This window comes from Berkeleyomyces rouxiae (genome assembly GCF_048999995.1).
Source record: "Berkeleyomyces rouxiae strain 22BRR77 chromosome Unknown BrBRR77_ptg000002l, whole genome shotgun sequence".
Lineage (NCBI taxonomy): Eukaryota > Fungi > Ascomycota > Sordariomycetes > Microascales > Ceratocystidaceae > Berkeleyomyces > Berkeleyomyces rouxiae.
The window spans coordinates 1,000,642-1,012,668 of NW_027396492.1; the positions used below are offsets into that span (position 1 = coordinate 1,000,642).

Genomic DNA, 12,027 nt, shown 5'->3' on the forward strand with positions numbered 1-12,027 from the left:
CAGTCTAGGAGCCTTACTGAGGCAACAGTGTGTGTTTCTAAGTGGTGATATTTGTGGTATCAACGGACACCCTAGGCGACTGGCGTGTGATTTGGGATAAGGATCGTGTGGTTAGATGCGTTCTGACTTTCGAGACTCTTTTCTTCCAAGGGGGTGCCTGGGTCGAGGCTAGACCCTCTACATGTATACAGCTTCATTGGTCACAGATTGGTAGACGGCCTTGTTTCCAGTCTTTTCCAACCTCCACATGTGGGTGCCTGTTATGTACGCGATGCTCAGATTGGTCACAAAGACCAGCAGCGTTGTTCATTCAGTCCAGAGGTGTGTCAGTTGGTCAGATGCTTGGCTAGTTATAGAGAATCAAGATGAGCTTTGTTGGGAATGTCTGTACTCTGTGCTAACAGCTAATCAGTAAATAATTCAAGACGGCGGTGCTACCAACAGTTGCATATCTAAATAAGTTGTCCATGTTGAATGGTGTTGTGGGGAAGGTAGGGCGAAGCAAATAACTAATGCAAGGTACCGTGCAGCAAGGGACTAGCCAGTGGCGCCACAGCAACGCCACAGTGGGGCTAGGCCTGTTTCGCGTACTCCACCGTGTCGCGTCTATGCACGTTTAATTGTTTTGCATCCACCTCACAGCAACCGCCACCCAGACCACCGGCCTTGTTTTTGTTGTTTTCTTGATTGGGATAAGCTTGGTGAGGTCGCAAAGTCCGCGCTCGCTACTTGGTTGGCCTGGCAAAAAAAAGTAGCATCGAACCCAGGAGAGCTTTGTATGCCCACGACGAAAAGACAGGCCTTTTCGGGCAGCCGCCAGACTTCGCCCTTTACCTCATTCTGGATCTCTCATCGCGGATTAGCTCATGTTTACTGGTCCCTGGGTTCTGCCAGCGCCCTAATATCCCTTTCTCCGTGTTTCGTTTTTCTTCCTGGCCTTATGCCTTGTCGTTTTGTTCCATCCCCCTTTGCCAGAACCTACAGGCGTTCCCTGAATCACAAAACCCGACGGCCAAGTTCGCGCAGCGCCCGATTTTCTCAACACCAATTACCTCATACTAGCCATTCCCACCCGCAGACACGATATATGCCAGGCTTTCTGTGACCCATTCCACCTTTCCTCTCTAGCCATCTGGTGGGCTGGTTAGATTTCTCTTCGCAGAGACTCTCCTTGCCATCCAAGTCTCGGGCACCCCGGCTTCTCCTCCATACATCAGCATCGGCGTATTGCCTTCTGTCAGCATGGCAACAGTCCATCCAGAGCCCTCTTCAGGCGTCATCGAGTCTTCATCAGCCCGGCCCCCAACCCCTCCAGACGACTGCAAAGAATCCACGGCTTCTGTAGAGGTTGTCTCGACCGGAGACGCCGACACGCAAAGCAGCGCTCAATCACGACCGCCAGCATCAACTGGTGCCTCTGATATCCCGCCCATAGTTCCCCAATCCTCTGCCTCTGCACCGCCGAATAGCAGCGGTGCGACATCAACTACGACCGAACCAAGGACCCTTTCAACCCCGCCCCGGATTAACTCCCCTCGCACGCCCGGGGGCGACCAGTCCAAGCGCCGCATACCCAAGAGCGTAGTGTTCTCAGGCAAGGCGCATTATCAGGAGGCGCCTACCTACGACTCTGAATTCAGACCGTCTCCCTCTCTGCCGCCGTCTCGGACCCTGAAGGCTCTCAAGGGCATTCTGAAGGCTTCGCCTCTCCCTATTCGAATCGAGCACTTGGGCTCTAGTAGTGTCGGGTTGGCAGTCATGTTGGACTCGGCCATCAAGCAGCTCAGCGGGACTGACAAGACGTCCCGGATTGAGGCGTACTCCACGCTTTACCGTGCGCTCAAGGCCTCGAACAATCTACCAGACCGCGTGGCACTCAACGAGAAGATGGGAATCATGCTCAAGTTCCTGCAACGCGACATCAAGACCCCTCCGTCACGCGACCCAACCGATCATTCCCTCGTCATCAACGCTTTATTGATGTTTCTCACATTTCTTTATTTTCCCAGCATATCAGCAACCATACCCGCCGACTTTGGTATATTTATCATCGACCACTGCATAAAGTCCTTCGAGGATCGTAAGTTGGGCAAGGAAGTGATTCGCAACCTCATGCAGGTCGTCTTCAGTCAAAATTTCCCGGCCAGAGTCATGTCTTCTGAGCGTCTACGAAAGCTTATAATCGCACTCCACAACCTCGAACAACACATTGGCAGCAGCAAAATCCTCATATTCAGAGCACGCATTTACAAGCGCCTCATTAAGCAGTGTCGCCCTCACATGATTGCCCATCCAGACTGGATGCCCGACCTCTTTACCGACATGCTCAGCACTGTGAAGGAGGTTCGGTATGCTGCCATGGACCTGGGATACGAAGCCGCCCTCAGCTTGGGCATGGAAAAAGATATTACCCTACGGGTGTTGCAGCTACTCTCAAGCCAAGAAACTGAACGCGACAGAACCTATCTCGACTTTTACATAGAGAAACTGTCGGCCCAGTTTTCCAAGAAGCCCGTAGCTACTTTAGGGACCGAGAGCGAAACTGGGGAAGTTGGCGAAGACAATAAACTAAGGGACATGGCCATGGTGTCCAAGATTTGGACTATTGTTATGCTATTTATAAGAAGCAGGCCGTTGGATCGCTGGGAAGCTTTACCCAAGTGGCTCAATTTGATTCCACCATGCTTCAACTCTTCAGACTTACAATGCCGAGTTGAGGCGAACATTGCATGGTCCCGGTTCATTTACGTGGCACATCTACAAGAGGTGTACTTTGGGCGTATACTATCGCAGGCCATTGTGAAAGCTTACATTAGCCAGCTTTTGCGCAGACAATTTGCGCGTAAGAGTGAGACCGAGTACCGTAAATCTGTACTTGGCGGAGTATGTAGTGTTTACTACTATGCCTTTGGTGGAAACACGCCGACAAAACTTCTCGACAAGTATTGGGACTACACCCTGCCTCTATTCACAGCCATGACATCATCAGAGGCGCATCCGGAATCGCGTGTCTGCGCAGTCGCCATCATGTCTAGCCTTCTGGATGCTTCCAACAGTAGACTTTGGGACGAGGAGCTTGTTCTGGGCTCGACTCCATACCCAACCCCCGAGCAGGTTCCGTCCTTGGATCCTCGCTGGATCAGACGAAACCTGACAAGAATTCGCCAAGTGCTGCAGCCTGTCATCGACAGCGATATTTTGCAACTCTCTGACACGACTTCTCCGACCAACCAGCTTTGCCGTTCGCTGTCTACTACTCTCTGTGGACTGGCGGCAAAGGAAATCAAGGTGTCCAACGAGACACTGGATTATGCTTCGTCGGTGTTGGTAACAGTAGATCACCTATGGCGCAGAGGTGTTCCCGAGTCGAGCCAAGGTCATAACGGCGCCGTGTCTGCATTTCTCAACGGAATACGGTTCTACATCATGTTGGCTATCGATGGCCTGGGATTGCTCCCACTCATGGAACCTATCACCGCTGAGGGACAAAATGCACTGGCCGTTTTCAACACCCCTTCGCGTCGTTCTTCTTTGCAGGAATCTTGGGGTAATCGCCTTGAAATCTTGCTGTCTACCCTGTCTGTTCTACCAAAGGGTGTTGACGATGGTGCTGATTACGCCGAGTTTCTAGAGACAGTGTTCAAACCATTCCTCTCTGAAAAGAACACTCTTGCCGTCTCTAGCATGTTGCAGACAAGACTAGCGGATATGACTGGACCAACGATTCCCGCCGGTGTTTGGATGCTCGCGGTGCGCGCTATCGAACCAACCCTGGACACCAAGGCTTCTACCAATGGTCGATTGCACCAACTCAACAGCGAAGTTCCCCTTGGCCGCGAATACAAGAACATGACCAGAGTCTTGGAGCTTGGTTTGAAGAAATGTCCTAACCTACGATGGGCTGAGTGGGAAAGGCTGTTCAAACCGTTGGCCAAGCACACGTGCGAGTTTTCCGGGTCTACTGGCCTGGCTATTGTGTTGTTGGAGCCCCTCGCCAAGCACATTCATGGCCAGCTGGTGGATAACCAGAACGCACCGCCGCTGAATACCCTCATGGCTGTTCTTATGGTGCTCCGAAACGCTATTCAACCACCGGATAGCTTTACTGTCGAGAATGCGCAGAGACGACTTTGGGGTGCACCGGGAAGTAAAACGGCAAGTTTTGACCCATTCAACAGCCTGTATGCACTGTTGAATGTAGTCCTCCAGAGGTCGTATTCCCAGTACACGTTGTTCAACCAGGAGCAGTTTGTCGATGCTCTGCTCCGTGATCTCGATGCATTCTTTGAACGTTGCTCCGTGCCGTTGATCATCAACGCTCTTGGTCTCCTCCAACCTGGCCTAGCCGAATGGATTTGTGATGGCGATAACCGCCTTGACGGTCAGATCTATGACATGGTAAGTGATCGGGGTTTTCCTGCGTAATACAATGCTTTTTAATACTAATCAGATTACAGGTTAAATCACTTGTTCTGCGTGTCTGCGCCATAATCTCACGGACTGGCCCTTCACATCTGTCTCTCGAGTCCTTGGAGCCTCTTCTATGCGGCGGCTTCAAGAGCGCCCATCCTGAGTTCGTCAACTTGTTTGTCACCATGTGGAACAGGTTGTATGAAAACGAAGCCAATTTGTCGTATCCTCAGCAACTCAAGGATACCCTAGTCAACCTGCAATCTAGTGTTAACATTATTGCCCCTGGACTCGAACATCTAGGGGATTCTACTCTCGGCAGCTTCCGCGAGTCACTGACGCAGTCCTTCGACAACAACGACAATAGCGTCATGATGGTAGACTCTGTATTGCCATCAAACTCCAATAGTCGCCCACCGTCTTGTCGTTCAAACAAGAGCATGACTGGTGTGGCTGATGTGATTGTTTCCGCGCCAACAAGGACAACGCGTTCACGTACCAACTCTCGTTCAAATTCGCGCCCAAACACCCCCTTGAAGGGCACAGCTGCATCATCTCGTGTTCGCCATGACGATTCTCAGGTTGATTTTGTGCCTATCATGAGAATGGATGGAGACGAGGCTCCGCAGACGGCTGAGTCGCAGATATTGACGGACCGTCAGAAGGAAGTCCGAGAGCGTCAGCGCGGAAACAACAATTTCATCCCACCTACCCTGCGTCCTACATTGGATGAAAATCAGACGGTGGTGGAAAAGAGTTCGAAATGTGATGAGGTCCCTAACACTCCTGTTGTCGAGGAAAGGGAGGCTCCTTCTACGCCTAAGACAAACCGTTCCTTTGAAAACTATCTTTCATCCACACCCACGCCAGTACGCACTTCCAAGGCCAATTTGCTTGACCAGGACATGTCTGATGTGCCGTCGTCCCCTTTGGATGAGACATCTGTCCGGCGGTATCCGTTGATTCCCGACATACACAATCGTTCCGACGCACACCTCAAGGAAGATTGGCCTGAGTTTTCGTCTCCTGTGAACAGCTCGCCCGTTCAACCTGTGCGTCTGACAAGATCCCAGAAACGCGCTACCGAAAATTTGTTGCGGTCTAGCCAAGACGAGGAAATGACTGATGCAGATTCTCCCCCGATTGACGGCCTCTTGTCATCGAGTATTCCATCATCTCTTTTTGACTTGGCAAACATGAAAACATACCCTGATAATGAGGACGGTGGTGATGTGACGGCCAAGGCTTCAAGTAGACATCAACGTGTACGTTCATCAGCACGGAAGTCTACTTCCCAAATGCCAGCGCTCACGATGACTACACGCTCAGCATCCCGCTCTCAGCCGAATGTCAATGTTGGTGGAGCTTCATCCACTACCAGCTCACCTCTAAAACGTGTAAGCCACTTGGTCGATGATGAATCGGAGGACAATACCCAGAGTACCGAAGAGTCTCAACTAGAAACCACAGAAGTACTTTGCACAACGCAGGATCGCAAACGCCGCAGGAGGTTGTCGGTAGCCGAGACTCCACAGGCTGCAACCGCGACTGGCGAAAGAACCCTCCGTCATCGTTCCATTCCACTTGAAGCCATCTCGACACCTGCGAAGCGCCGAAGCAAGCGCAAATCCTCTACATCTGCAGAGAAAGTGACCGAAAATGCTTCTACAACCAACGAAGCAGCAGCTTCCTCTGGAGAGCTTGAACAGGAGGATGAAGAGGTTGTGGAGACCGACGTTGAAATTCCCGCTACTCCAGCCAGTGCCATAAGAGTTCACGATGCGGGTAACACCCCGGGTCCCTACGCCTCCCAGGAGATGGACGACAATGAGGGCACTCCTACCCCGCGTAGCAACGGCAAGAAGAAGCGCAAGCGCGGTGGCAACCGGGCATCCAGCCGCAAGCGCAAGAGAATGGCGGCGAATGGGGATAACATGGATGCGTCTTGGAACAGTTCCCAGCCCTCTTCAGAAAAGTCTTCTCAGGAGTCTGAGTCCTCACAGGAGCTGGATGCAGACACTCAGGTTTCGCTTGACAGCATTATTTTATGTGATTACGAAGAGTCTGTGTTAGAGATCATCGGAAAGACCCTGGTTGAAGAGGAACCCAAAGTCCCGTCTAGTCCTCTTAGTGATTTACCGGACAATGACTTGACGCCGGTTCCAGCAAGCACTATTCCTCCAACGCCTTCGACGCCAACCCCAAAGGCTCACCAGCAGTCTAGCATAAACAAGACGGCAGGTGTCACTATTAGCGACGAAGAGGCCGAGTCCCAGGTACTTTCTGAGCTCGCAGCCTCGCAAGGCGGCCCTAGACCCTCGGGCCGCGGCCAGATAGATCCCGATATCGAAGAGACCAAACCCTCTATTCAAGACAAGATGGACATTGATGCCAGTGAGTCTCTTGCGTCTTCACAAACCAACGCGCCAACTTCAACAGAAGCTGTTGTAGCTGCCGCACTCAAGGCGGAGGAAGAAATTGGCAACATGGGTGGCTTCATGTCGGTGTCGACTTCGGCCCAGGTCGCATTGGCCAACTCATCGCAATCAGTCGGCAGCGCCGGTGAGGCGTTTAGCCAGGCCAAGGCCAATCCTGCGCCGAGCTCGATCATGGGCATGCTGCGTAATGGACTGAATAGTCTCCGCCAGATGCGGCTGTCACGTCAGGACATGCACCAAATCGAGGATTTGTTTGTGGATTTTAAGCGCGAGCTGTACGATGCGGAACGCCGGGGTCGTGATTGAGAGAGGGGTGCACACGAGTTGGTAAGCACATGACATCATGGACAGTGATTTTTTTCTTTGTATTTCCTTGTCTTTGTTTGCCCTGTTGCAGTATATTTGGCCAGTGCTGTTGTTGTTTCTATAACTTGTTCTATACATGCCTGCTCAAGTTTGGTTTTAATGGTGGCTTTTTCGGTGTTTTGGTGTTTCGGGACTTTGGGTGGAGAAGGCGGCAGTGAGCTGCCACCACTCGGTATCTTTTATCTTTATATATCTCTGGAGTTTGTTTCAACGAGGACGTGATGGCTTGTGCCTTGTTTACCTTGTTATTTTCACATTTTCACATTTTCACATGCCGCCACCGTGTCTAATGAACCCGTGCACCGCACAGCAGCTTTAGATTCCAAGCGAATGAAACCTCTCCTGTAACCACACAAATAGCTATCAATCACACAGCACACGCGCGCATGAGACGTTGTTTGAGACGATGGAAACAAACTACCGATGTATGGCCGCAGACTGAAGAAAGCACGGCTACCTGGCTGGCTGGCGAGCTACAGAGCTGGGTTTCAAGGAGCCACGCGCACAAAGCCAAAAAGGCGAGGGCGGCAAGACCTCACGGCTCCAGGACGGGGCAGCCAGCCGATGGAGCATGGGCGCAGGACCAACAACACCACACAATCAGTGGGTGGGTGAATTGGCCCAAGGGGCGACAAGATGAAGATTTGGTGCCGGCCAGTGCGCTGAAACACCAGATTCCGAGCAAAGCCGACTCGGTTCCGGCAAGGGCTAGGAGACTCGAGAATTGGGCAGCTGCCTTTTTTTTTTTTTTTTGTTGCGCCGTGGCCCTCTAACTAGCTGTTTACTTGCGTTTCCTGACGGAAAACAAGCAGGAACACGCGACATTCAGAGAAAAACAACCGAGTAACTGCCCCGTGCTCATCTGAAGCTCTAGAAGCTATGAGCGCCGAAAAGAAGAAGAGAACCCGCCACCAAGCAGATTATGTAGAAGGAGGGAAGAGAAAAAAAGTGCAGTTGCGTTATTCGGCTGGTCTCGCTTGACGAAGGAGGCAGGAAGACGAGAGTAGATAGTAAGAGCGGCCGTCTGTCTGAAATGGGCCCAAAGCTAGAAGCTTAGAAACCACCGCCTCGTAGCTTCTTTCCAGCTACTTTGCGTTCTTCCTTCTTCCTTTTTTCATCTATCCAGTTCTTTCTTTTTTTTTTTTTTTTTTTTTTTTGGCTCTGAAGCAACAGCCTTTTTTTATCTCGTCTGCTCTTTCCTCCTTACCTCTCGACATTACATCATCGCCATCATCGCTCGCCCCCCTGTGCACTCTCCTATACGGACAACGCTCCGCATTGATTCTCCGCCTTTTTGCTCCCCTGCTGCGGCCTTATTTTCGTCGTGGCTCTCCCCCTCCTTGTTTTAAGCCTCCTTGCCGCCCTCTCCCCCCCTTTCTCACTCTCTTTCATAGACTTGCGCAGGTAGCATAAAAGACCTTGCTACTGCCACCCCGCCAGCTTTCCAAAATTTCACTTCCTCGCCGAACCATTCAATTTTCCCTTCCCGAGATGGAGCGTTCACGAAAGCCCGTTGCCCTGGCCCGCACTCCGGGCCTGCCCCCTCAGCCCATTGTCAACATCACCCACGACAATTCGCGCGTGTCAGCTGTGCTGCCGACGGGCGAGAGCGTCGAGGTCCTGCTGCACGGCGCCACTGTCATCAGCTGGAAGGACGCGACGCACAAGGAAAAGCTGTGGCTGAGCGACGGCGCGAAGCTGGACGGAAGCAAGGCCGTGCGTGGCGGTATTCCATTGGTCTTCCCGGTATGTTGGCTTGCTGTTTCTTCTGCGCCCGGCCCCTTGCGTTGTTTCTTTTACGCTCCCCTCCGATCAACCCCCTCCCTACTAACCACTCCTCCCCGCCTGCTCCTCTAGGTCTTCGGTACCCGTCCCGATCACGAAGCTACTTCCAAACTGCCCCAACATGGCTTTGCCCGCACCTCTGCCTGGGACTACCTGGGCAAGTCTACCAGCGAAACCGAAGGCTCGTCCGTTAAACTCGACTTTGGCCTGTCCTCCGACTCCATCCCTGCCGAGAGCAAGGCCTTGTGGCCCTACACCTTTGGCCTGATCTACAGTGTGACGCTAGATCGCGAAAGCCTGACTACCTCCCTTGTCATCACCAACGAGGGCACTGATGCCTTCGACTGCCAGATGCTCCTCCACACGTACCTGAAAGTCGACGTATGTACCGCCTTGCTTCCATGCATTCATAATCCTTCCCCTCCCCATGCTAACCTAGTCCCTCACAGGATATTGAGAAGACCGACGTCATTGGTCTCGAGGGCGCCGAATTCATCGACAAGGTCGATGCGCCGTCCACCAAGACTCAGTCGGGCGCTGTGACCATCGCCAAGGAAGTCGACCGCGTGTACACGCCTGCCGGCGCGCCGGCGACACCCGTCATCGTCAACGAGGCTGGCGAGGAGTCGTTCCGCATCGTGCGCGATAAGCTGCCCGACGTCGTAGTGTGGAACCCGTGGACCGACAAGGCGGCTGGCATGGGTGACTTTGAGCCCAAGACTGGTTTCCGTAACATGCTGTGTGTCGAGGCTGGATCGGTGCGCGAGTGGACGCATCTCGAGGCAGGCGATGTGTTTGAGGGTTCGCAGACTATCATCATTGGTTGACTGGGCGCTGGTGGCGTGGCGAGTAGACTGTGATAAATCTTGCAATAAAAAAGGTAATGCGACACCGTTGCGAAGCGTGAATGTGACGTGATGATGAAACAATGTTTCCACTTTGCATGGGTCAGAAGTTGTCTTGAAACATTATAACTCACTAGTTCCATGAATACGTAGTTGGCTAACTAGCTATCTTCCAATATGCCATCTTCTCATACATCATCCCTTCCCATGGCCTAACTATCAGTTCTCCTTCACTGCACTTGGCTTCCGCGACTTGCGGTAATGCTCGGCTACCAAAAACGCCAGCTCCAGCGCCTGGCGCTCGTTCAACCGCGGATCGCAGAAACTAGTGTAATTCGTCGACAAGTCGTCCTCATCCAGGCCAGCGCCGCCACCCAGGCACTCGGTAACTGCATCGCCAGTAAGCTCGAGGTGCACGCCACCGAGATAGCTGCCCATCTCGCGGTGGACAGCAAGAGTCTCGCGCAGCTCGGAAAAGATGTCTGAGAAGCGGCGTGTCTTGATGCCGGTGTCGGTGCTGAGCGTGTTGCCGTGCATGGGATCGCATTGCCAAATGACCACGTCCTTGGCGTACTCTGAAGCAGCGACAGCGCGGATGTGCGCTGGAAGCAGGTCGCGCACTTTGGCCGCGCCATAGCGCGTTATAAGTGTCACTTTTCCGGGCTCGCATTGGGGGTTGAGAGTGCGCAGGAGCGTGACAATATCTTCGGGCGGTGTAGAGGGTCCGACTTTGACACCGATGGGGTTTGCAATTCCGCGGAAGAACTCGACATGGGCGTGGTCTACTTGACGTGTGCGGTCACCAATCCACAAGAAATGTGCCGAGGTGTCGTAGAACAGGGTTCTTTTACCGGAGGACAGGGTAGGGATTTCCACTGGTCTGGTCAGTGGCTCTTCGTAGTCTAGGAGAAGACCTTCATGGCTGGTGAACAGGTCGACAGTATCCAGTTTATCTAGCCGGTCTGCGCCAATGGTGTGTAGAAAGCTCAACATGTCGGTAATGGAGTTTGCAGCTTCAGTGTAGCGTGCCCGAAGGCCCTCATCCTTGACGTGACCCAGATCCCAGTCTAGTGGACGGTGAAGATCTGCGATTCCGGATGCGAGAGATGCACGGATGTAGTTCAAAGTAGCCGCGGAGTGGTTGTAGGCACTAAAGATGCGTCGAGTTAGCATACATCAGCTTCCCAAGGGTTGTGATTTTCATGTCCTACCTCACCAGTCGAGCTGGGTCAATCTCTCGCTCCTCGACCGAATATCCATTCAAGATGTCTCCGCGGAAAGAAGGCAGCTCTACGCCATCAACCATCTCGGTAGGGCTGCTTCTTGGCTTAGCATACTGCCCAGCCATGCGGCCAATGCGCACCACCGGCTTGTCGGTTCCCCAAATAAGCACCAGACTCATCTGCAGCAGCAGCTTGACCTTGCTCTCAATGGCTGTGGGCTCGCAGTAGTCAAACAGCTCGGCACAGTCGCCGCCCTGGAGAAGGAACGCCTTGCCCTGCGCAACATCCTTCAGCAGGCCTTTGAGGCGGTTGATTTCGTGAGGGTGCACAATTGGCGGAAGCCGCTTGAGCTGGCCCACAGCCTTGGCCACGGCTGTGGCGTCGGGATAAGGCGGGGCTTGTTTAATGGGCTTGGAGCGCCACGATCCCGGAGACCAGTCTCGGGGCGTAGGGGGCTGCGATGGGGCGATGTGGGTTGGCATTTCGGATAGAGAGGGAAGCGAGGTCTGAAATCGAGAGAAATTCGCGAGGAGTGTAGAAGGAAAGTGGGAAGAGTTCTAGGAATTTTCACTTCCTGCCTCGAATATAAGAGCCGGGTAGTTGCGATGTATGCGACAGGCGGATCTTGAAAAGGGAGGTGCGTTCGGCACCGGCAGAGCGGATATTCAAGGGCGAGTCCCCAAGCCGACGATGGGGTGAGACATATAACAGCACGGATGCGCCAGATGCGTTGGTACTGGCGAAGTCAGAACAGGGAACACAGCCAGGATAGTTATAGTGTAAGTGGGAAGGATTCTGGTGTTGTCGGGGGCGACTTGGGGTCACAAAACAGGCGTTGAACTAGTCTACAGCTAGCTTGATAAAGTCAGAGTCATATATGAATGCTTGATGATTCACAACCTGCATGCAACCCTGCAAAGACTCATACAAGACTATTTCTGCGCATATTCGCAGGAGTCA

General features: G+C 52.9%; 3 protein-coding genes across 3 annotated transcripts; 2 read left to right on the top strand and 1 right to left on the bottom strand.

Moving 5' to 3' along the window:
* Nucleotides 1-1,242: 1,242 nt before the first annotated feature.
* On the top strand, nucleotides 1,243-7,154 carry BROUX77_001829 (uncharacterized protein; the record flags this gene model as incomplete). The annotated part of the gene is made up of 2 exons (XM_073746302.1): nucleotides 1,243-4,398; nucleotides 4,458-7,154. 2 exons carry the CDS (start codon nucleotides 1,243-1,245, stop codon nucleotides 7,152-7,154), a joined length of 5,853 nt encoding a protein of 1,950 aa, XP_073606911.1.
* Nucleotides 7,155-8,705: 1,551 nt separating this feature from the next.
* On the top strand, nucleotides 8,706-9,826 carry BROUX77_001830 (uncharacterized protein; the record flags this gene model as incomplete). The annotated part of the gene is made up of 3 exons (XM_073746303.1): nucleotides 8,706-8,960; nucleotides 9,072-9,380; nucleotides 9,449-9,826. The coding sequence occupies 3 exons, from the start codon at nucleotides 8,706-8,708 to the stop codon at nucleotides 9,824-9,826; spliced, it is 942 nt and encodes a 313-aa protein (XP_073606912.1).
* A 237-nt stretch (nucleotides 9,827-10,063) lies between these two features.
* On the bottom strand, nucleotides 10,064-11,549 carry BROUX77_001831 (uncharacterized protein; the record flags this gene model as incomplete). The annotated part of the gene is made up of 2 exons (XM_073746304.1): nucleotides 10,064-10,994; nucleotides 11,056-11,549. The coding sequence occupies 2 exons, from the start codon at nucleotides 11,547-11,549 to the stop codon at nucleotides 10,064-10,066; spliced, it is 1,425 nt and encodes a 474-aa protein (XP_073606913.1).
* Nucleotides 11,550-12,027: the final 478 nt, after the last annotated feature.